The sequence below is a fragment of the Ostrea edulis genome, chromosome 3, assembly GCF_947568905.1.
Source record: "Ostrea edulis chromosome 3, xbOstEdul1.1, whole genome shotgun sequence".
In the NCBI taxonomy this organism is placed as follows: domain Eukaryota; kingdom Metazoa; phylum Mollusca; class Bivalvia; order Ostreida; family Ostreidae; genus Ostrea; species Ostrea edulis.
The window spans coordinates 54,845,886-54,871,317 of record NC_079166.1 but is presented as its reverse complement, the minus strand read 5'-3'; the positions used below and the strand labels follow the sequence as shown (position 1 = coordinate 54,871,317).

Sequence of the window (25,432 nt, the reverse complement as noted above, 5' to 3'; positions counted from 1 at the left end):
GAGCTGAACCCATGCACCTGTGTCATTGTGAACTCAAACATGTATAGTTATCTTCATGAAAAATAAATCATAAGAATATGATCATATAGGATCATTCAACAAGCAGACAAGAATGGTATGCGGGTAAACCTATAGATTAATCTAAAATCAGAATCCATTGCTACGGGGTGTCATCAGTTAATATGATTCATATAACCTTCGATTCCATTTCAATTAAAGTGTACTATTTGAGGTGTACTCAACCTGGTTCCACACACACCCCTCCCCCACGCTTTCTATTAACCTGACTTTCTGCAGGCCTGTTTGCATATAATGACATGATTTATAATGTCAAAATATTGTCCATGATATGAATCAGTGGGATAAGATATTTTTTAAAACGTGGATAGATTATTTTTCTGTCGTAATGACACATGTAGTTAAGCTTCCTGGACCTAAAAGAATGTAAAAAGATATAGATCGGAGAGAAATATTTATTCATGGTTCGAATTTCCTCTGTTGTTTATATATAATAGATAAGTACTGGACCCTAACACCCACAGCTACGGGCCTGTCTGCATGCTAAGCATACATCATATAACATTTATAGTTTTAAAAGAAATGTTTCGTTGTTTGGTAAACATATTAGAAGAATAAGCTTTCTGTCATATTTTAAGTTTATATGCATGTACCCTCTATCTATTGTCACCTACATTTTGATTGGTTAATTTGGATTTTGAATTTCGAAATTCGAATCTCGTAGTTTGAATTTCGAATCTCGTAGTTTGAATTTCGAATCTCAAATGGACCTTCTGGACTTTCGTAGTTGACCCTCTCTTTTTCACGTGTCGCTATAGAGTTTAATATAAACATGAAATCAATTAATATACATCGCAGATTAGGGAATCCGTTGTACGTTTACTTTTATGACATTTTGATAATTTTGTATAACTTCATAAAATGACGATGGCTTGATATATAGCCCAGATTTTTATACGATGTTTAGAATTGTCGAATTTTTTTCTGAAATAAATTCTCTATTACTGTCTTGTTTTGAATATAATTATATTTAATTACTGATAATCCAAACGATTGAGAAAGCGTTCTTTCAATTTGATGTTTTCTCCTCTGTTACATTTAGAAACATGGTGTTCTAAACTTTTAAAGCAAGAATATCTTTGCCCTTTTTGTATTTTGGCAAGATAATAAATATTACACATATTTTCTTTTCATGGGAAATTTTAACAAAATGTGAATGAATTGCGTTTTGATATAATATTTCTGGATAGAAATAAGAAAGATAAATCAAATTGGTTTGAGTGAAGAATGTTTTCTGTTGATTGATAATTGATTTTATGGCTTTTGATGTATATCAGCTATAACAGTTTGATTTTTAAATTTACACGGATCTGTTTTTCTTACATTGACACAGCGTCGCGTATTTAGACTTGGCATTGATTTCTCTGACAAGAACGACCTAGGAAACACTGTACCGTGTCCCCACTACAAACCATTTTCACGCAATTGTACATATATATGTCATAATGTGAATTTTAATGCATCAGACCACAGAATATTTATTACAAGAAAGTCCTTGATAATTACATAATCAACAACCGTATTCAAATATAGCGAATTACATCAAGCAAAACGCTCTTTTATTTTAGAGGACTCAAACAAAATGACGAACGCTTAAATATCATAACAAAACTAACAACATTTATAGTTTACCATTGGCAAGTAATTCAACACTATGTACACTCCAGTCTGATTCCCTTTGAACATTTTAAAAATTTCATTGATGTTATTTCAGCCTTGGAGATTTTTTGGTTATTGTTTGGAATATGACGATTGCTAGGATCGCATTTTACAATGCTGGTGACGGTCGTATTCACCAAGAATGCCACCAAAACACATTTTGATATTTACATTCACATTAAGTGAATATAATGTAAAACAAATGTAGGTCTATAATGTAGGCATTGACAGCCATCATAAGTAATGTAAGGAAATTAAATAGAACAACAAAGAGCGATTCACTTGATATTTTGATTGGTGGAAATTCCGACTTTTAAAAATGTTTTTTTTTAAACTACTTACATATTAGTTTATATTTTCCTATATGACTTGTTTATGGCTCGGATCGTTGTTTGGCTTGTGCCAAATATGTCAAGTTGCCAACTGCTTTACATACCATACATAGCATAGTTTTCTTATTGTGTTTAGAGAAAGTATAGTTTAGGTGCACATATTAGCAACAGTTATTTTCTAATGTTTTTTTTTTCATTTCTTTGAATGAAAGGTATTTCTCGATAAAAGCAGTAATTTTTCAACTCGATATGAAACCTTTTTGTTACAATATGAATATACTTTGACAATTGGACAAAGTACCCGATGTGTCCATTGTATACATACATGTCTTCCCAGAATACAAAGAAACCTAGATATTTATTCTTAAGTAGCATGGGCATGATAAAATAATACCAAAACGCCATGCAGTCATATTAACATCATATACACATATCACATAAACAAATATCAGATGCCAAATGAAATAATTTGAGTATCGCTTGGACATGTATGTCTGTCCTGATGTTTATGTGTGTGCTTAATTTGATTATGCATTCTTTCTAGAGAGATACCTGCAATCAATTGGATTGGCTTGAAAACGTGAAGTCGGCAACCGGATCTGTTGAAGTGACTTCAATGAAGTTGGCCGAAAATATAAACAAACACGGGTTTTATATTATTGGTGGATCGAAAGCTCATTCCTCCAAGTCGACACTGGTATGCAAATAATCACTTTTATTTATACATTATTAACATATTCTTTACATTTGTTGCTCAATGTTGATTTCCGAATATATCCTCTCAGGTAATCAATATAGCCAGCATACATTGATAGTGTGTAGTTCATTTGAGGCAAAAAAATTGGTGAGGTATCACAAACAAAGTATGCCCGACTTTTGTTCGCCCATTTGTTTGTTTGATATAAACTTCGAATCAAACAGTTCAAACAATTTGAAACTACTGCCTAATTCTAGCCAAAGCTATTGGGATTTTGCCGGAATATTAGGCCCAAACATATTCAGGAAAACTGACAGTTTCTTTATTTTACACTTCTATGCCAATAACAGTGAGTTAACAGAGATTCAACATTTCGCCTTGGCTAGTATTTCATGCCGTTGTAGATTAGGTCAGAATGTGATATTTATCAAAATTAACATAAAATCGATAAAAATCAGAGACATGTTATAGAAACCTATCAGTTACACAACCGAAGTGTCTCGGGGAAGTTTAGATATTTCCAAATTAAATTGTGGTCAATATTGTGTCAAAACATCATAGTGTTTCCAGATATTATTAAGAATTTCAATTTCTAAAATCAGTATTTACTTATTATAATTTTCTTCATTCATTTGTCACTCTCTGTTACATATACATCTACATTTAACTAAGCAAAATTGCATGTGTAAAGTTTGATAATTTGGACGTTCATCGTTTTCAGAAATACAAATCTAAATTCGATATGACTACTATCTATTGTCCGTTATAATGTGTTAGATATTCTCGATAGGATGTAAGCTCCAGTGTACCTCGGTCAGCTTTAACTTTAACATTTTCTATCTCAAACCACCGTTGGGAATAGTGAGCTGTGTGTTTTGCATTATATCCTGCTGAAGTGTATGATCATTTCGTTGCACTTCCATTCATTACATTGAATTAAAGACTAATTTGTTTTAACATCATAGACAGCTGCGTCTTCAATAAAAACGAAACTAAGAAAAATGTATATCTTGTGATCGGTTGTTCAAAACATTACTTTGTTAAACACCACTCTGATATTCTGAAGATACTATCAGAAATGCAGTTCATTATTGACAGAATCTTTGAAGTCTTTGCAGGTCAGGTCTTCCAACAGTTTGTTGAAATTCCTTTGGACACAAATTGTGCTCATTTACTAGCTGACCTATTTTTGTATTCGTAAAAGACAAGATTCATTTAAAAGCGTCTATGAAAGGTGAAGATAAGGAACAATGATCAGTCTCACAACTCCTATAAGCAATATATGAGAGAAAACATCTCTTGCTGTGGTCGTAAATGAACATATGCATCGACAACGTTTCATTTACTGTTAACTTTTATAGATGTCAATTCGATTTATCGCAGTGATCTCAAAATAAAAGCCACCTCGGAGTCTTTCACATCAAACTAACAATTCAACTTAATTACAAACAGGGTGACGTCAGTTTCTCCATCGTCAACTTTCCGTATTTATGTAGCAATATTCCATTATCATTTGAATATGTCTCTCAGCTAATTCCGTACGCGATAGCATGTTTTGCGAATGACCATTACGTTGACTACACCCATATGAAATAAGCTCTCAGCTTTCAAAAGCACCCAGGAAAAACAAAAACAGAATATAGGAAGTAAACAAAGTGAAAAGAAGGTAATTCATTAAAAACCTAAGGAGGAAGGGTTCCGAGTTATTGGCTTTTGATGGTAACTAAACATCGTATCATATATATCTTGCTTAATCAATATATAAAGTAACGGTAAAAAAATCTCCAATAATTCCTGAGAACAGAATTTTGGTGTGGTAACTACGTGTATTGTAAAAGGTTGTCATTGATCAAACGCTGCAATATGAACATTTTATTATTCTTCAATATGCGGTTGCTTCAAGCTTTCAAATTATGGCATCAGTAATTTTGATACAGAATAAATGAGTATTAGTTGAATTATTAACTGCCTTATGTCTTAGAATAGGTGGACTTTTTAAAACCTGTATTATTCTGTTCCTACTTGTTTGAATTCAGTCATTTTTGAGCATTGAAGAACACATAAGAAATTTCATAATGTCTACTATATAGATATAAACATGAAGTGGAACCCTCAAAAGGTGATGTAATTTTGAACAATCTTTACTGTATGAAATAGACGGTTAGTTTGGTAATAATATGCAAAAAAATCTTTTAAATAATTCTAACATCAAGACACCTAGATACCAGAATATATCAGCTTTATATGAAATCCTAAATGATATTTCAATGTAGTCTCGAACATGAAATATACGAATCTGGTGTATCATCATATTACGAAATTTCAGTTGTAAAACTTCAAAGCGTGATTATATGAATGATATACAGAAAAATCATGGATTCTTTCAAATAGCCTTTATTTCTGAACATCTGGTAGACAATTTGTGTATTTGATTATAATGAACAGCACACTTTCTACAACAAAACTGTCAAAACAGTTACTACAATTCTCAGGATATAGGATTGAGGTCCCAGTTGAGGGTTTAGTTAGTCTAAGATTATAAGATATTAAAAATGGATGCATCCTCTTACAATCTTAACCCATATACTCGTGTATATCAAACAGACGTAATTCATGTATTGTTACTGATGTGTCTGAGCCCTTCAAATTAAAAGAAAAAGAATCTTCCAATAAGTATATCTGTCTTTTGCCATCACAAACACTACTATGTTCATTTGTTACAAAATATTATTTGGCCCATGTGTGTAATTGACCTCTTTGTAAAACACATTTATCGTGGATTTTATCATTTCTAGACTTTCGAGGATGCTTTGAAACTTCACGTTGAAATCAAAAGAAAAGAAAAGGTAGAGAACAGAACGTATAATTTCCAGGAATTACAGGAACTACAAGGCAAGCTTATGCTAGTTGCTGGGAAAGCAGAGATGCAAACAGATGAAATCGAACGTTTTATTATGGTAAGAGAGAGAAAGAGAGAATGTCTGTGTTTGTACGTGCGTGTGTGCCTGTGGAACTAATAAAAACATGTACTTTACATCAATCTATTTACGTTACACACTTTAGGCAAATTATGCAATTTAACTCAACCGGAATAGAAAGTTATCAAGCTAATAAGTGCGGAAATCAAATGGGGCAGACTTACAGACAGGAAAATAAACAGACAAACGGAGAGACGAAGAGGAAACCTATTGTACCGTATCGGGTTCACCGAAGAACAGATCTTCATGTCCTGGAGAGAGGAACAATGACGAGGGTGCGGTACCGGGATGAGATCCTCGATGTTTACGTCAGACCCTACGCTGGTGCTGTTGGCCCTGAGTTCATCCTGATGGATGATAACGCCCGTCCTCATCGCGCCAGGGTGGTGGAAAAGTACCTTCAGCAGGAGACAATTGTCCGTATGGACTGGCCAGCGCGCTCGCCGGACTTGAACCCGATTGAGCATGTATGGAACATGCTGCAGGTTGCCCTTTCACGCCGGAGAACACAACCCACGACTTTGGCAGACCTCAGAAACGCCCCCGTGGAAGAGTGGAACAAACTTCCCATTGGAAAAATCCGGGTGCTTATTGACAGCATGGCTCGACGTTGTCAGACCGTCACTGATGCAAGGGGAGGCCATGCCCGGTATTGACACTTCATCGACTAAGTGTAATGATGGACTATCCCCAAAAACTGTGTAATTCTTTCTCTGGTTTGCTGTTAACTTTTTGTAATGCCTTATGGTGTTCTTATCAGATTTCAAGCATTCCGTATTGATAAAATTTCATGCTGTTCATGAATTTTCATTCATAACCTGAGTAAACACGTTTCTGAGTCAAATTTATGTCCTTTGTTATGTTAGTGGTAAATTACACACATATAACCTAGTGATCCTTATCAAGTTTTGAGTAGTATATATTTCGACACCACCCCTGGAATGTTATGCAATGACTCAGTGTTTATTTATAATTGATAAAAAATTTCCTAATCTATATAATTATTTAGTATAAAGGAAAAGTATGAAACTACCAGTAGAGAACATATCCATTTCTTATTTAATGACATTTTGCTAGAAAACTGGCCAAAAATCTTTTTCCCCTTACAATTACTAAGCTTATTGTCTTTTTAAAACCATTCTTTAAATTGGATTAAAACTCTATTGTAGATTTTCTTAATTTTAACTTTTATATTGCAAATTGGAAATTTCCCTATATTTCCTTTACAATTACGACTACTTCATAGCCAACTTTTGACCCCCCCCCCCACTGAAAATCAAATACGCTTTTCATTTTTCCCCATTGATTTTAACCCATTAATGCATGCATTACCTTTTATCAAAATTTGAATAAAATCTCTATTATAGAGGTCCGTCACTCTTCAATATCAATGATGTAGGATGACAGTCATAAAGTAGCCACAACACTTAACATATATATCAGAAAAATACACTATTTATAAAACTAGATTCTTAGAACTTTATGGGAAGAAACTGAAACTCAACTAGACGAAGTGTCAAAGCAGTTACTAGTATGTTTTGTAAAATATTTTGCAAAAATGAAACAAAATTTATCAAATAAGTAATAAACACTATCTTCATAATCATATCCACAGAATAGATGATTAGTCGTACAAAGGATTCAAAGGTAGCATTGAAGATAATAGCTTGCATCATGTTTCAAGACCCTTACTTCTACTCTATTTCTGGTAAAATGCTAATACAAATTAAACACTATTATGAATTGTGATAAAATATTGATTTTTTTTTTTAGATTTTGGATTCAGCAGTGCGTTTAAGCCATGTATACATAAAGTTAGTTACAGCTGGATGTGCGCTGTTCTCAGACTGGCAGGCAAGATTTTTGTGCGACACAGATAGGAAAGTATGTGCTTTCATTCAATTTGGCCACGGAAAGAACTGCCTAGAGTTTAAAGGGAGAAGAAACGACGAAGAGGATGTTAGCACGGTCATTCCTCGTTTAGCTAACTTCATGGAAAAGTGCCTTGAAAGCTGGCTGGAATACATAGACAAAACAAGAGATGTCTATGAACAGTTGAATCACTTTACAGTCGACCAGATGGTCATACTACAAAGAGAATTATCCCTCATTGGAGATAAAGTAGGGCCTTCTAACATGGCTTACTCTCTTTTGTCATGTATAATGGAAGACTGTTCGAAGAAAGATTTAGAGGATGCAATTCAAAGTGCTAAAGCAGATGTTAAAGAACTCAAGGCTGAGGAGACAGATATTGATGATTCAGACAATTCCCCCGAAAAGAGATTCATTGAGAAGATAGTGTCTTTGAAATATGATAGAAAACTAGCTGTCGCTGCTTTAGATTCTGGAATAGATCCCAACAATATTGAAGCAGGTGAAACCACTATTCCCACTTACCCAAATTAATCTTCTTTTTCGGCGTCCATTACTGTCAAAATTTTGTATTTACTGATTTACTTCTTCCTCAGTGGAGATGAGTATTTCATAAACATATTGATAAATAGCTTTATAATGTGTTTTATACAGGAATTATGTACTGTGTTGAAAATGAAATGGCAAAACCAGATGAAGAAAAGAGGGATTTGGGCTTTGGAAACGATACAGTGTCTACTGCAGCAATGCCACGACACATTTTTGCATCACTGCAGTGCAGCAATGAGTACTTTACATGCTCTTAATTTGATTTTTTTTTCATATCAAAGAATACGTGTAATGTGTTTTCACTTAAAATATTTAATGATTACAGGGAATCTGCATTCACACCACTTATTGATGAATTGGAGAACATATGGGGAGGGTTTTTAACAACGGCAGCATCCGGTTTGAAAGACTACCTAAGTGTTGAACAACTTGGCCTAGTTCTTCGGAGACTGGCGGAAAAAAGTAATCATTACAACTAATTTCATTGCCATTCAGACAAAAGGATTTGATATAATTACCAAACATTATCAATCATCTCCTTTAATACAATTCATAAGTAGTATACAATTATATGGCATACAATAACAATATATAAATGATTATCTAAACCTTCAGAAGTCTGAAATAAAGACAGAGAAAGAAAACTGAACTAATCAGTCCTACGCTGGACCAAGTAAAATAAGTGGGTTTTTTAATTGATCCAGCGTAGGACTGATTAGTTCAATTTAGTCTTGAACAAACTTTTCTATTGCCACATATTACAGTCGATAATTTTAATATGTAGACGTTTTGTTTGTTATAAGCTTTTGTAGTTTAGTTGTAGTTATAGTTTCCTTACTTTTCTATGTAAATATTCTATCGTCTTGAAGAAGAGACAGGTCGTCCCGAATATTGGACAATTTTTAGTGATATATATATATATATATATATATATATATATATATATATATGACTCATAGAGTCACAACTCTTGAAGATTGATCAGTATGTGACCGCAAGTCCAAAACCTTGCTGAGGATGGAATTCTCGCCACGATATCATGTAGATATTCACAGAATGTTCACGGTAGCTTAATGATAGAACGTTCACTTCGTGACTGGGAGGTCATACAAGCTCGAACCTCGTTAGTGCGATGGGCAGCAAAAATCCAAGACATATGCTTAGGTAGTGATTCCTCCTTTACCAAACGCTCAACAATATTAGAAGCGAAAATCGTGGGTCTTTCGGATGTGACCATTTGTGATATTTCGCCTGCAGCTGGTGAAGCTTTAATCACGATAAGCAAGCAACTAAACAAAGAAAATAATCACCCGCTAAAAACTGTCATACCCTCACAAAAATAAAAAGCACCACTCATACTGGATTTTCTACTGTGACACTACAAGAGAACTAATTGAAAAAAGGACCATCACATATCTCCATTATGATTGATTGATTAAATATTGTTTAACGTTCCTCTGAAGAATCTTTCATCCATATGGAGATGTCACCACTGCTGGTGAAGGGGTGCAAAATTTAGGCCTCTGTTCGGCGCTTACGACCTTTGAGCAGGGATGGATCTTCATCGTGCCACACCTGCTGTGACAAGGGGCTTCTGATTTTGCGGTCCCATCCGAAGAACCGCCCCATTTAGTCACCTCTTACGACCAGCAAGGGGTACTGAGAACCAATTCAAACCCGGATCCCCACGGGATTATCTCCATTATATATACCAAATACATGTACTCGATAAAAGTATACAGTTCTGGTTCCAATTATCAATATTTCTTAGCCTTTGTGAATAAAAGGCATAGAGCATTTTTTTAAATTCCAAAATAGAGAATCAACATACAAAAGTTACCTTTGATAAAAACTGCTGATAAATTTTTGCCTTCTTGGCAAAGAAATATGGAAACATCCAAAATTATCACAGTCTACCATTAAGTGAAGTCAAATAAAATTCTTTTCTATTAATGAATTATGGACAGCGATTTTATATCCTAAAAATAATCATCGATTTTCTACGTCACGTTCCCACTTGCACAATGTACATGTAATCTTTCTTCACGATACCAACTGTAGAGATGCTCCTAGTCTATGCTGGTATTCTTCCTCTGGTTCGAATACCACCTATCTCCTGGAATGCATATGTATGAATATATGTTATTTATTTCAGATACCACTGAAATAAAGAGACATTTTTACAAGATCCTGAAGAGTGGAAACCCAAATTTGCTGGTTTGCCCAAAAGGTAGGTTTAATATATTTGTATTGCTGAATAGGGATGGTTTGCTACGGCATGTTCAAACGTGACGTAACAATGGTTTTCGTCCTCCTGTTTGCCTTAAGAGATATGTAACACTTATAAATGTATTTTGATAGACAATCGTTTGATTTATCTTCTTACCAATTGCTTTCCTGAGAGATTTCGTTATTTTTTTTGTATTTCCTTGCCAAAGCAGGTATTTTACAGGAGCCAATGTCAAATTAATAGAACAATTTATTATACCTTTACTGTAGTTACTCTATTTAAAATGAATACCATAAAATGTATATTTCCCTGAAAATGCACTACTTCCCCATCTGAGGACTACTTCCTGTAAAATCAGAGCTACTACCTTGGACTACTCCTTCATAAATATTCTTTCATTAATATCTTTAACCAATCGAATTTTGCGGTAGGCTCCGTTCCAACAATCTCGAGTTTGTGACATTATGATGTTACGTCAGAAACAGGACGAGGGGAGATTTGATCTTCTTACTGAAGAACATATACAGTCGATTGTATACAATAAATCAATTCTAAACACACAATCTGTTGTAAAAACTGCTGTAGATATTCTAACGACTTATCTCTCTGAAAGAAATTTAGGAAATATTGACAATTTGGTGAGTGTTAAACCAGAGGAATTAAACGTGTTCTTGCGGAAATTTTATGCAGAGTTAAGAAAAGTTTGACGGCATAAGCTATGGTGATTATTTGATATCAATTATAGCAATACTTTATAAAAGTTCGAAACGAAGATGATATTATCAACGATGAGCGTGTGTCACCCACACCCCATTATGAAAAAAATCTGAATGAATCCGTTTTAACGAATACTTTTGAAATTGTTCCCTCCCTCGGGGACCATAAATTTGCTATTTTCCTCGAACCCATTCCATAACTGTATTATATAATGTATCAAAGATCCCCCGGTGATTTCTTTTTGAAGATGAAGATGTCCTTCATTGTGATATCTGTTATGTCGTTTTCTATTGATTAATTTAAGTATCGGAGCAGTACATCAAATATAAACGTTTCTGGTTTATGCACAGTGCTACATATTTGTAACTCGTATATTATACCTCCGACACTGTGTATGGGCGAACAGGTAAATGATGAAGGTAGATTCAATTAATTATTGAATCCACCTTGATAATTAAATATCCAATTTGACATGGATATTATTAAATGCATATTGGCCTGTAATATGAGGGTGAATCAATAAGTAACTAGCCTATCTCATTTTCGATTGACCGAGACGGTCACTATTTTCATGCCTTGTTTCAATAAATGTTTTATACCTGGGTACAAAATTGCACGCGTATTGAGTCATTCTTTAATAAGATATTGAATGTCTAACATGGCTAGTGACGCAAAGGCATGGTTTTCGTCTAAAGTTGAGTACCGTGCTATAATTCGGTACTTGTATTGAAAAGGTAAAATTAGGCAAGGAAATACACAGCAAGTTAGCCGATGTTTATGGGTCTTCTGCACCATCTTATGGGTATGGGAATTCAAACGTGATAGAACGTCTTTGGAAGATGAAGCCAGGTCTAGACACCCACTGGATGACATCGACGAAAAAATGTTTATGAAAGTTCGGGATCTGGTATACTTTAATAGGCGAATTTAGGTAGAAGAAATAGCGCAGGCATTAGGCATTTCACATGGTAGTATTTTAACAATGTTACATGATGGTTTAAGTATGTGCAAGATAACAATCCGTTGGGTCCCCAAATCCCTTAGCGATGAACAAATAGCTACCAGAACATCAGTATGCAGCGCCTTGTTGAAGCGTTTTAGATCAAAAGATGATTTTATTTTGCGTCTGGTGACTGTAGATGAGACTTATTATGAGCCAGCGAATTTAGCTCATATTCGTCAGTGGGTAGGGCCTGGGTCCCCGAGGCTAAAGAAGTTCAAGACGAAATGATCTGCTGGCAAGGTGATGCTTACAGTATTTTGGGACGCAAAAGGCGTTATTATGTTGAACGTTTTACCAAAGAGAAGTACAATAGCTGGAATGTACTATGCAAATTTGCTAGACCAGCTGAGAACCGCCATCCGTGAAAAACGCCGAGGTAAACCCTCTAAAGGTGTTTTGTTGCAACATGATAACGCGAGAGTCCACCCTTGCAAAGTTGCAATGGATGCTGTAAAGCGAAACGGGTATATATTAATACCACATCCTGTCTATTCGCCTGGCCTAGCTCCTAGCGACTTCTTATTCCCAAACTTGAAAAAACGATATCCGTGGACGTTATTTCCGGTTAGACGAAGAAGTCGTGACAGGAGTTGAGAAGTGGGTGAATGGAAAGGACCCTGTCTTTTACAGTTCTGGCTGGTGGTTCCTGAACACCTTTGATCTAAGTGAATCACTCTAGAGGACAATTACATCGAAAAAGAAGAGGTCGCAACCGGAAATAAGCTAGGTTGGTTACTTGTTGACTCACCTTCGTGGAAAAGTCCACAGGGTCTAAGCCCGTTTTGGGCCCGAAGTCTGTGATACCATAAATATAAAAAGGGGTCTAACTCTGACTCAAATAAAAAATAAATACCCCCTCGCTTTGAATGCCTAAAAAAAATCAGAAACTAGGTGCGATATCCGTAATTTGCCATTCGCCGTGGATAAAATAATGTTTTGACTACTTTCCAAAATTCAAAATGCCAAATTTCAAGCCACAGGTTGCTAAAATAACAGAGATACATATACGTCATCGTTCTCTCGATTTCACGTGTTTATTTTACTAGAACATTTACCGGTCCATGTCACCGGGTTGATTATCGCCTATGACAGCAGCACAATTCAGATTAGTGTGGAAGATTTCGTACCTATCAATTAAAATTTCACATCAAATATACGGTACTTACTTCCTCATACTTTAATAAAGTTCTCTATGTTCGCCATATCTGGGTCACTTATTTTACAAAAAAATAAATCCTGACTCTATCTGCCATTTTGAGAAACACACTAAAGACCCGAAATACCTAAAACTTTAAAGAAGGGCAAAATAGGTACAAATAATCTAAATGAAATAAACTAAACAAACATAAAACATTAAGAAAGTCAGAAAGTATTGTTTAATTTCCTTCTCTAGGTGCAATATCACAAGAATGATGCTTTGATTAATTTTGAGGCATTTGAGATTTTAAGTGTATTGGGTATTTATTGATCTCATTGAAATGGCAGATCTTATCAGCAGTTGATGCTGCTAAGGAAAAAAAATAAGTCGTGTAACGTCTACATGAAGAGCATCATTAAGTATGAGGAAGTAAGTAGCGTAGATTTGACGTAAAATTTTATATGATAAGTCCGAAATCTTCCACACTAGTCTGAATTTTGCAGCTGTCATAGGCGATAATCCACCCGGTGACATGGACCGGTAAATATCCTAGTAAAAACGGGGGGGGGGGGGGATGTCTAAGCTGTAAATATCCCTTAATCGATAAGTAGGACATAATTCGATGTCCGGAAGTTGGTGATTTTCCAATATGAAAGGATTTTAGATTAAAGCCCTTGGTGGTATGGTAACCCTAGATTTATGTTAATAGAATATTGCACTTACGTGCAAATAATTAAATGTGAGCTTATATAATGACAAGTAAGCAATGTAATGAGTAAACAAAAAGGTGTACCTACCAATCGTAGAAACTGTTGCTGACTCATCTACAGTTAGATAAATGACAGCAGAGGCTGGAGAATCAATAGAGAAATAACTGAATTATCTTGAGGATACGAGAGATGGTGTATGTGTGCCATATCTCCATCAATTTTGGGGCCAAGCCCAAAGGGGAGACCTTAAGGTTTGTAAAAAGGGGGCTTCCACTCACTCAGTTAAGCAAACTTGCGAAAATTGGGGATCCGGGTTAGAATAGCTCCTCAGTTCCCCTGCTTGTAGTAAGAAGCGACGAAATGGGGCAGTACTTCGGATGAGACTGCAAAAACCGAGACCCCGCGCCACATCAGGCGCGAAACGACAAAGACCCCCCTCCACTCAAAGGCCGTCTAAACCCAAGTTTTGCACCCCCACCCCTATCGGCACTTGCGATACCTCTACATTAATGAGTAAACGTTATCCAGAGTGACGCCAAACAATCAATCAATCTCCCCCCAAGAACCCAAGTACTGAGTATAAAAGCTTTTCAGAGGAGTTGCGCATGTTCTAGCCTTGCTGGTGCTTTATATGAGCCTGAAGTATAATGAGGGTGTGCCTTAAAGAATATAGATGATTGGGGGAGGGGGGTCGACTCCAAGGCGCTTCCCATTGTACTGACTGCATGTGTGGCTGTAGCGGCATCTAGGGAAGACATTACAGTTTACCGGAGCTGTAGCAAATGCACAAAACTGTCACACGGAAATCAAAACTTACTTGCTTTTAATCCAATTCAACATGTCCCCTGTCCCGGGTGTACGTTAACTGGTCTTGGGAGCTGTCACAATAGGGGACCAGTTAAGAGAAAGCAGGCTGACGTAAACAGAGTTGTGATTTAAACCCAAGACAGGAGCATGTCGAAAACAGATTAAAAGCAAGTAAGTTTTTATTTCCTTGTGACAGTTTTGTGCATTGCTGTTAAATGTTTGAAAACAAGTTGTCTATTGCGTAAATCCAGGCACATCTGAGTCGAAACGTCGGTCGAAGCATAAACCGTCACCGACTCCGGCATTTACACCTTTTCCAGAATCAAAACATGAATGCTTGCGAAGAGAAGTCGATGAAGACTATGCCTCTCGACTTCTCTAAAGAGAATACACCAGAAGTATCTCCGAAGTGAATTTTTGAGGTCAATACAGAAAACACGCCAAAATGTCGGATAGAGTAAGAAATTCTTTTAAAATGAAAACAAAATTAAAAACTATCCCTAATCGGGTGGGGGAATTCCATTATTCTGCCCTATAAAACTAGTGTCTTTGCCGGGTGGGTTGGGGGGGGGGGGGCACAAGCGCCAAGTGCTGTTCACAGAATTTCTGCCTTATAAAACCTAATTGTGTCTTGTCAGAGGTGGAGGGGCTGCCATAAGTAACACTATCCACCGGATTATGCCATGTGGTTAGTGATATATGCCTTCGGAATTACATGTATTTGTGGAAGTCATAAATTACACATGTAGATTCAGTGTGTTGTATGTGTACATGATATTGAAAAGCTGACATGTTATTTCAATTTAAAACATAAGTAACACATAAAGACTTATCAAAATTATAAACCTTGAAATATATGTTTTTCCTGTACCACAATGGCTTTATGGCCCGACAGCGCGACCGTCTTGACTTTTCAACATTTTTATTGTCGGTGATCTCTTCCCAGGTACATTGTATCTGGGTTCTCTCTTCCACCAATAAAAACTGGGCGCCACCATATAACTGAAAATTGTTGAGTGTGGCAGAAAACATCAAAACAAAACAACACAAAACATTTTTATTGACCGTTTTGAATGTTGGGAATGTGGCTTTTCAACAGTCTCAAATTTCAACAATCGAGAGCCCTGCGTGATTTGAACACACTTTGTGTAATAATCTCAAAAGTGATATTTATTAGTTTGAATAACAAGTACTCAGATCATTACTTAGTATCTTTAAAATGACTGCCTTTTCCAAATTTAGATATTATATGTACAAACGCTGCCTTTATTCATGTTAGGTTAAATGGATGTACATGCATGTGTACAATAATTTGTCTCAATCGCATTCAAAGTATACAACAGTTTAATTATTTGTGATGCCGAATGCTAGATGAAAGATATGTCCTCTTACACATTAGACAAATAAAGAAACGATTAATCAGATATTTTTTATTAATCTTTAAAAAGTGTTATTTTTCATGGAGAACTTTCCATTCTTTAACTGATATATGGTGAACTTGAGAAATATAGAAATTCAATTCTTTCAGAAAAGATGCATTACCATGTCGCTAAATCCGTTCTTGACTTCTCTGTTAATTTGTGCCTTTTGAAATTGAAATTACCTGCCCCTGGCACTCATCAATTCAGTAAAAAAATATATTGGAAGACTTTGATCGTTTCTTTGATTTTATTTAAAATAAATTCACAAAATTTCAATGGTAAAATGATTTATTTTGGTTTAATTGAAACATTCGTAAAGATATTATTTGGACCTCAGAAATTCACTTCGGAGAGACTACCGGTTCAGTGGCATGGAGTCCAGGATGGGCTGTCAAAGTAGGAAATAGTTGGAAAACGGACCATAAATTAATGATAAAAATCACGGAGGTTGGATAAATTTATTTTGATAAATAGCTGAAACACTGAGCTTGTTGAAATAGTCGTTATATCTTCCAGCTAAACCCAGGAATATTTTTTTCACGGGAGCCTCCGGCCCTTGATTCCGTTGCCATCCTGGTGTAGTTTAATAAGAGACGGTGTATATTTCTTTTCCGGATTGCATATTTTTTTCCGGATTTGTATTTCAATTTAATTGATAAAACTTCAGACTCCTGTGGAATTATATTACGAATAAAGGGTTTTAAACTCCAATGGCTAGTGGGTCTGTTGACCGGTTAAAGGGAGTAGCCATATTGCACCCTTCGTCGGTTACCCACAGGTGCTTCTAATCGATTCTATCCATCATCACTTGAGGGAGTGTATGTGGACTAAAAACCGTGATTTGCGACGATGTATTACACCCAATCTGTACAAATGAGAGGCAGAGACAAATTCTGTACCAGTTACTCTTTATCAAATAAACATTCCATCGCAATTAACACAACGAGCAAACGGCTTATAAAATGGTGAATGTCAATGACGGGCGGGTGGGTGGACGGGCTAACGTCCCCGTTATAAGGTTCCTTCTTTGCATAATCAACTCCTCTTACACGTCTAACTTGACGGTCCTCAGACTTTGTACAGTTGTTATGGAAGCATGCGTATTTTGAAAGTGATTAGAAATTTTTCGAAACAATTACATGTAGTTGAATTTTGTCATTTTTTAAGCATGTCTTGAATAGACGGTACCTATTTTTGTGATGAACTCTTACAGCATTTATTTGACAACTTTCATATCTTGTACAGCTGTTATGGAAGCAATCAATTTTTGGAAGTGATCGGACATTCTTTGAAAAAGTTACATGTACATGATGTACTTCAACTTTGTCATTTTTTTAGCATGGTACCTACTTTGTGTAACCAATTCCTCTCACGGTTTTTACGTCACATTTTTTCTATAATGTACAAGGTCTGAAAAATGTCAAGTAAAAACTGTGAGAGAAGTTGGTTACATAACGTAGGTTAGCATACTTAAATTAAAGTACTGAAAATACCAATGGGGATGATTTTATTTAGAACTGGGTAAAAAGCAGTGCACAGGGATTGTAATACTAAGATTTATTTCAAAAATTTCGGTTGAGCATCACTGAAGAGAAATTATTTGTCGAAATGCGCATCTGGTGCATCAAAATTGGTACCGTATAAGTTTTACATTATGTACATCTACCGAATAGGAAACAGAGAGATTGAGCAACCACTTTTACTGCCATATAGTTGCTTTGTTTTTTAACGAGGATGATAATGAATCGAAATCAATCAAGTTAAGATGCTTATCTTAAGTGATATGTAACTTTTTAAAGAAAGATGACGCAAGCCAATGAGATAACGCAACACAAAATGTGATGTCACGGCCTCCTTTAAGAATATCGATGGACGTAAACGTTACTGGAACTGAATTTTAAAGTATAAAACACCTTAAAATGCATAAATAACAAAATAAGCTGAACTTAGAATGCTACGACAAATGCTAACATCGTATACAAATGATCTATTTTCAATTGATATCGCCTCTAAAAGAGGATAAGATAAGCTTGGATGACGGTACATCTTCACAAGAAGCTGAAATATATGCAAATCTTACGAATGTGTTTTGTAAAGTTCACCTTCATGTTGAACGTGCATTTTCTCAATTAGATTAATATTTTATTTCAATACCTCAACAACTTGTATAAGCAGTTGATAAAGAAGATAGAGTGTCATTGTTTCCAATGTGTAATTGTTATCACTATATTCGTTATGTTGCAATTAACAGGTAAACTCTTATTTTTCTCAATATTGATGTCAACTCCATGCCTGACATGAATGTAAATTTGTAGGAGTCAATGAACCCGTATTTATATGTATGTAAAGTATGCTTTGTTTTTTTTTTTATAAATGCCGTATATGTATGGTGCAATTTAATACGCTTTGATACATAATTTAAATTGTAGATGAAGTTTTCGAGACAGTTCTGTCTATATATGGCTATCAAGACGAATGTCCACTACCCCAGTCCGATGAAGTTCTGTTGTGTACAAAATACACATCAATAGACGAGGTATTGTACATTTTTATTTTGATTCGGTCAATTCACATCTATAAAAATTAACAAAGACCTTTAACCAATTAACATAATATAATACACTGTTGACATAGACAATATATCTGGAAATTTACTGTATAATTTGCTGATTGTTCTGATTCCTATGAGGCAGTCATATCATTAATTCAATATCATTAACCATAATTAGGTTAGGTCAAATGTTGACTTTCTAAAATCTGTATGACATCAAAATTATTCTGTAAATTTTTTTAAGTTCAGGATTCTTTTCCCTGTGATGGGCAGTGGGACCTGTATAAAACTTTGAGATTCCCGGTCTCCTGATCTTGATTTTATCATGTAGATGTTCTGATAGCATTGTGGCAACGCACTTTGAAGAAAAAAAATTCAAAGTGCGTTAAATTTGGGACTAGGTCAATGCACTTTGAAAATAAAATCAAAGTGCGTGGTAAGTGTTCATAAGCATTTTTTTAAATGGTGACATTTAACGCAATTTGAATATATATATATATATATATATATATATATATATATATATATATATATATATAGTAGATAACACATATATATAGATAACACAAAAATTCTGGAACTTTGTTTAATTAGTAGAGGAGATAATTAAGTGTTGCATTTCTTTCTCAAAATGAGAGGAATTGATCTACCGTTGTCGGAAACGGGAAAGGGAAAACCAAAGATACATGCCAATCTTTATGATTTTTACCAGTAAATCACTCAAATTAATTGCATGTAGATGAGCCCTACCCCCAATTTAATTAAAATTTGATTTTAGATCCGTTTGCATGCTCCCTACAATATCATCTAGAGAGTCTCGCCAAAGGTCAAACTTAATATGGGGACCATCCCAATTAAAGATCCCGCTTTTAGCAAAATACATGCAAAGTAGTTCTAAAATATTGTTTTAGGAGAGGATCATTCTATACTCAGCAAATGTTTATGGGTGGAGTTTTTGCCTGGCAAAGCCAAGGGGAGAGAAACATGCTCCAGACAAGGATTTTCCATAGTAGTTAGTTTGCCTTTGACCTTAGAACATTGGTTGATGGCCACTGCTCATCCTCCACCCATGGACACTCTATGAGTGAGGTTCGAGCCCGACTGTGCCAAGGGTAGAGGAAATATGCTCCAGACAAAGATCTTAGACAGATAGGTTTATCTACAGTGACCTTTGATCTAGGAAACTGGATCAAGGTTAATGCACATCCTCTACCCATGGGCAATCTATGGGTAAAGCTTTGACCCGTCTATTTAAAAGGAAAGGAATAGGTATTGTTCAAGACAAATGGAATCGGACGGACGGACGGAGGGACAGACAGTCTAATCATTGAGGGGCTCTCACAGAGCCAGGCCCTTACAATTACTCAAATCCACAAAACGTCTAAATCTCAGATCCGGAAGTGACTTCATCATCGAATATTAAGATTCAAATAATTATTAATCCTTTTTGAAAGCCTCAAGAAAATCGACTGAGCCGTGCAAACTTTCGGGGTTTTTTTGCTTGTAAATTTAAGTGCGTTAATATGGTCGATATCAACGCACTTTGAAAAATAATAGTGCGTTGACTTGGTCCCAAATTTAACGCACTTTGAAAATTCTTTTCAAAGTGTGGTGTAACATAGCATATATGGGTATATAATCATTGCCGTAGGGAATCGTTGCGGTTAGGGTGTTTGCATCACTATCAGGGAGACCTGATTGAGTTTGGATACACTGGCGCAAAATGGTATTTATAAATAAAAATTAGATACAATAGACAGAAGATTCACGCAATTTCAAGAAATATTGTTTTGTACATTAAAAGGGGTGGATTTCAGGGAATGCGGGTCCAAACGTCGAGTGAGTGTGGTCTTATTGTATTTTGACACGGACAGAACAATGTCCATTGATTTAAAATGAGCACTGGAGTTCTTCCGGTACCATATTGATGATAGTTATGTTGAAAAAGTGCAATGAAAGCATTTACGACAGCCTGCATAAGGGTTTCCCGCATTTCTGCAATATTCCTGGTACCTTATGTGTAATTAAGGTGGTGATTGCAAGACATCACGTGGTTTATTCATGTAGTATCTAAAGAGATACTATTTTCGTTTCCGATTCCGGAATACATCACGCGCTTGAGCATCACTAATGACAAACGGTGGAAACAAAAGACTTGTCAGATATAACCAGATGCAGGGTAATGTGAAAATATGTTTAGAAATATACAAGTAAAAATGAAATACAAATGAAAAATCCCTAACGTTTTAATAATATAGTCATAGTTTAAGCCTCCATGATACATGTATCCATCCCCACCCCCCACTCCCCGGCTAATTTTCAGTCTTACAATACGTAAATTCAATTCACAAACCACTAAGCCTATTAAAATTATAATATACAATGTTATAAATTTAATAACATAGTGCACATAAATCTGAAATAATGAATATAGGTCAAGGAAACACAGGTTACATAAACGTGTCATTTTGAGCAAAGAATATTGATAATTTCTATCATATCTTTCCTAAATACACTAGACATAGAATTAAAACAATTTATTTTGCTACAAGTATTTCCATTGTCCACTTTGAGATCGTCAGCTAAGAGGAAATCGAGGGAGTCTACTATATGTACCTTGGACGATAAGAGAAATCAGAAAGTGTGTATTTTGAAAACAGCACTTGCTGTTAATATATATTTTCTCCATTATTAGTTCAGGTAATTCCTATAATATAAAGATAATAAGAAAGGTTTGTTGTTGTTGATAATCGGTTGGTTTGGAAGGAGAGAAAAAAACACGTCGCAGGTAATACTACGTCACAGTGCACATTTTATATCGGCTGGGTTATATTTCCCGCGTTTTTAACATACATTTACAGAGCATGAAAATACAAGTAATTTCAAACAGAAAATAATAGATACATCTCCAAAGCTACAATACTATCATTCTACATGTATGTGGAATAAATTAAATAACAAACATCAAAACATTTTTTTATACTTTTAATATGAGTTAAAATAATTCTATGTAAGATGCATATTTAGCGAATGATCACCTGTAGTATTTATATAAGCAGGGGAGGGGGTTAACTATATAGTGCTCATAACGCCATAGTAAACCTGAAAACCAATATTGATACTTTCAGGAAAAATTCCTACAAACATATATTAAAACATGTAACAAATAAAAAGAATCCATTGGTCATTATTTCTCAGAAGGTGAAAATATGTGTATAATTGCCTTCTAAAAATAGCAAAATTGCACTGCAGCAGCCGTGCGTCTACTTCATGTGAAAATAAATGGACATCTTAATACATATTATATATTGATTAAGGCTTTAACTTCAATTTGATATAAAATTTGTATCACTTACTCTTTTTCGTATCAATTTTAAACACGATCTGAAACACATGTACCATTTGTTACAGAAAGTCGACAAGAGGGATTACTATGACAACCGGAGCGTCACAATTCCCATGAAAACCATAATTATATGATACTTTCATAATGAGTATTACAGATATTATCAACTATAAATTATGTAAAAATAAAAAAAAAATCATAGATTCATTAATTTTCAATGACTCATGCAATCACTACCTTAATGGTACATGTAACGGTGTCCATTCGGTACACGTACTCAAGAACTGTAATTGTTTTGTCACAAGGAAACTTTGAAGACACAGAGAGTGGTGGCAAGCGGTAAAAGTAGCATGACCGAGAGTCAAAAGGTCGAAAGTTCCGGATTGCGACTTTTCAATATTCCTCTCTTAATACTGAATGCAAGGTGACGATAACGAACAGTGATCAATCTCATAACTCCTACAAGCAATACAAAATAGATAGTTGGGCAAACACGGACCCTTGGACACACCAGAGGTGAATAGAATATAATGCCATCAAACTGTTTTGATTACTGTCTGTGATATGTTCGCACACTTTGCATACCGATTTTGACCACAATTACTCCGTTTACCTGATCAAGATATAGGGTCCACGGCGGGTGTGACCAGTCAACAGGTGATGGTTACTCCTCCTAGGCACCTGATCCCACCTCTGGAGCGTCCAGGGGTCCGTGCTTGTCCAACTCTTTATTCTGTATTCCTTATCGGAGTTATGAGATTGATCAATGTTCGTTATCTTCACTTTTCATGTTAAACAAGAATCATATAATTTTTCCCGAGAATTGTTTTACAAGCATACCGAACCAGAGTGTTTTATTATTTATATAAACGGTATTTACACAAACATACTAGATTTACCACGTTTTGGATGGGGAAAATATGATTTGGTACCGTAGGAGATACGATAAAGAACCCACACCACTACGTCCGAATTCTTGAAGGTCAAATTTTCTGGCTTGTAACGTGCCTACATTAGTAAAACCACAAACAAAAACAAAACATCTAATATATTCCACAGGCTGACGTGTCATTTATAAAATCTTTGTGCTTAGTGTGTTGGTGTATTTCCGCTCTGTCGACAACTTTTCATTCATATGAATGTGGGACTAGCTATCATCTGCGGATCTAGAAGGTTTGCGTATGTGTGTGGGTGGGATGGGATGGGGTGGGATGGGATGGAGGTGGACCTTGACTGTATGTATGTGCATTGTTTAACGTCTTTCTCAAGAATTTTCGCTCATATGAAGACGTCTCCATTGCCAGTGAAGGGCTGAAAGGCCTATCCTCAGTGCTAATGGCCTTTGAGCAAGGAGGGATCTTTATCGTGCCACATCGGTCCCCCCATCTTTGATGGCAATTTGCAAAAGATAATAAAAATGTAATTCGAAGCTATGAATAGAATCCATATACTGCAGGATTAAACGATTTAGAGCTTTGGGTTATATGAAACCTTTTACGTTGTTTTGTTTGTTTTTCAAGATGGTTGAATTTTTTTCTTGCCAACAGTTGGACCGCTCGGAAATGAATTCTGGATCCTCTCCGCGCATGAACTATGAGCGAATTTTGAGTGAAGTAACAATGAAGATTCTTTATCGCGGTAACACCTGTCTTTTTAAACGTCTCATCTAAAAGACGAGTGACACTCATCTCTAAATTCCAAGCTTTTCCCAAAGGAGCAATCACTCCATATCTCTATGCTATAATAGAAAGTGGTTATTATTTATAGTACAAGTGCATGGTATGCATCAAATGAACAGATAGAAACATAGGTAACGTCACATAAACGGAATTAGAAGACAAGTTTAGATATCTCGAACCCCTGGATATCTCAAAGTTTTGTTGAGGATCTTCGGACTTTGAGATACAGGTATTTTACTGTAGTGTAATCTGATAGAAAAATACTCTCTTTAAAAGTCCACTACCTTTTAACCGCACAATTTTTTTTATACCTCTGGTATCCCCCTTTGTACCAATATCGAGAAATGTAAGACGTCACAAAATCAAGTCCGTCTGGCCTGAAGGTTATAAAACCTTTACCGTACTCATAATCAAACTAAGCCATGTTTGTTTTGAGTACAACTCTGAGCAAACTTCGAAACATACTCAAAAAATCTTGATCATGTACTCCATTTGAATGTGAGAATGATTTTTATAACCTTCAGTTTCGAGTGTGAGTATGATTTAGAGCACAGAGATTGAGTATGAAAACATGCTCAACAAGCTTAATAACCTCCAGGCCAGGTCAGTTAGTTTTTTTAAAGTCATGAAATGTAAATTGATTCCTACTGAATATACCGATGTGCAACATTACTTTGTTGACGGCATGGTAAAACCTTGCAAACTTTACCTTAATTCTATCTAAGCGTCCTCCCATGTACAAGAAAGGTATACCGGGTTATTAGGCATATATTATTATCAAATAATATTAAATGTTAAATAAATAAAAAGAAGAACAAAGGGTAGTAGTAATATGAATAGTGGTATAGAAAACCTTGTTCAACACCCAAGACGTGATATTCAAATTACAATCATTGCACTAGGATTGATTGATAGAATGATGTTTAACGTCCCTCTCGAGAATATTTCACTTATTTGGATATATCACCATTGCCAGTGAAGGACTGCATGCTTGGCGCTTATGGCCATTGAGCAGGGAGGGATCTTTTTCGTATCACAACTACTTCGAAACGGAACTTCGGTTTTTGCGGTCTCTACCGAAGGACTGCCCCATCTAGTCGTCTCTTACGACAAGCAAGGTGTATTGAGGGCCTATTCTAACCCGGATCCCCACGGGATCATTGCATTAGGACATAATTGCGCATGTCAAATATACCGGTATACAAAAATGCAATTGATGAAGGTCCAGTATGAGTAATATCTACAGGTACAGTACATATATGAAATGCATTAGAAGATGTTGTTATTTGTAATATAAATTCCAGGTTGAAATATTTTGGAGACGGTCTTTGTACAGTACATCTTCTAAGGTATATTGCCTTGTCCACCCTGATGCATTGGGATATGACGTCAGCGAAAAAAGTGAACGTCGATTGGATTATCACCTAAAGCGAGCGATCGAAAAAGGTTTGTTCTGGCACCTGTGCTAATTCAGATATTAAATTTAATGTGATGCATAGATATTTTTGCTACACCAATATCTAAAGAAAAATTTATCTTTCGTAAATAGTTAGTTTCCACATGATTCCCATTCTGATCAACGGGAAGTTGTTTTTTTCTTGATCCGTCTTAGGACGAGTCAGTTCAGATTTCTCTTGACGCTCGATGGGAACATACTTTTCTATT

The 25,432-nt window shown here is 35.5% G+C and overlaps 1 protein-coding gene across 1 annotated transcript in view; it reads left to right on the top strand.

Annotated features, from left to right (window-relative positions):
- The window catches only part of LOC125676423 (E3 ubiquitin-protein ligase rnf213-beta-like), a 357,493-nt gene that overhangs the window by 246,326 nt on the left and 85,735 nt on the right, over window positions 1-25,432 (top strand). The window contains exons 24-31 of the mRNA XM_056160943.1: window positions 2,614-2,766; window positions 5,562-5,723; window positions 7,518-8,118; window positions 8,271-8,403; window positions 8,491-8,627; window positions 10,321-10,395; window positions 18,621-18,727; window positions 25,072-25,213. Of these exons, the coding sequence (XP_056016918.1) occupies window positions 2,614-2,766; window positions 5,562-5,723; window positions 7,518-8,118; window positions 8,271-8,403; window positions 8,491-8,627; window positions 10,321-10,395; window positions 18,621-18,727; window positions 25,072-25,213 (1,510 nt within the window). The remainder of the gene's footprint in view (window positions 1-2,613; window positions 2,767-5,561; window positions 5,724-7,517; window positions 8,119-8,270; window positions 8,404-8,490; window positions 8,628-10,320; window positions 10,396-18,620; window positions 18,728-25,071; window positions 25,214-25,432) is intronic.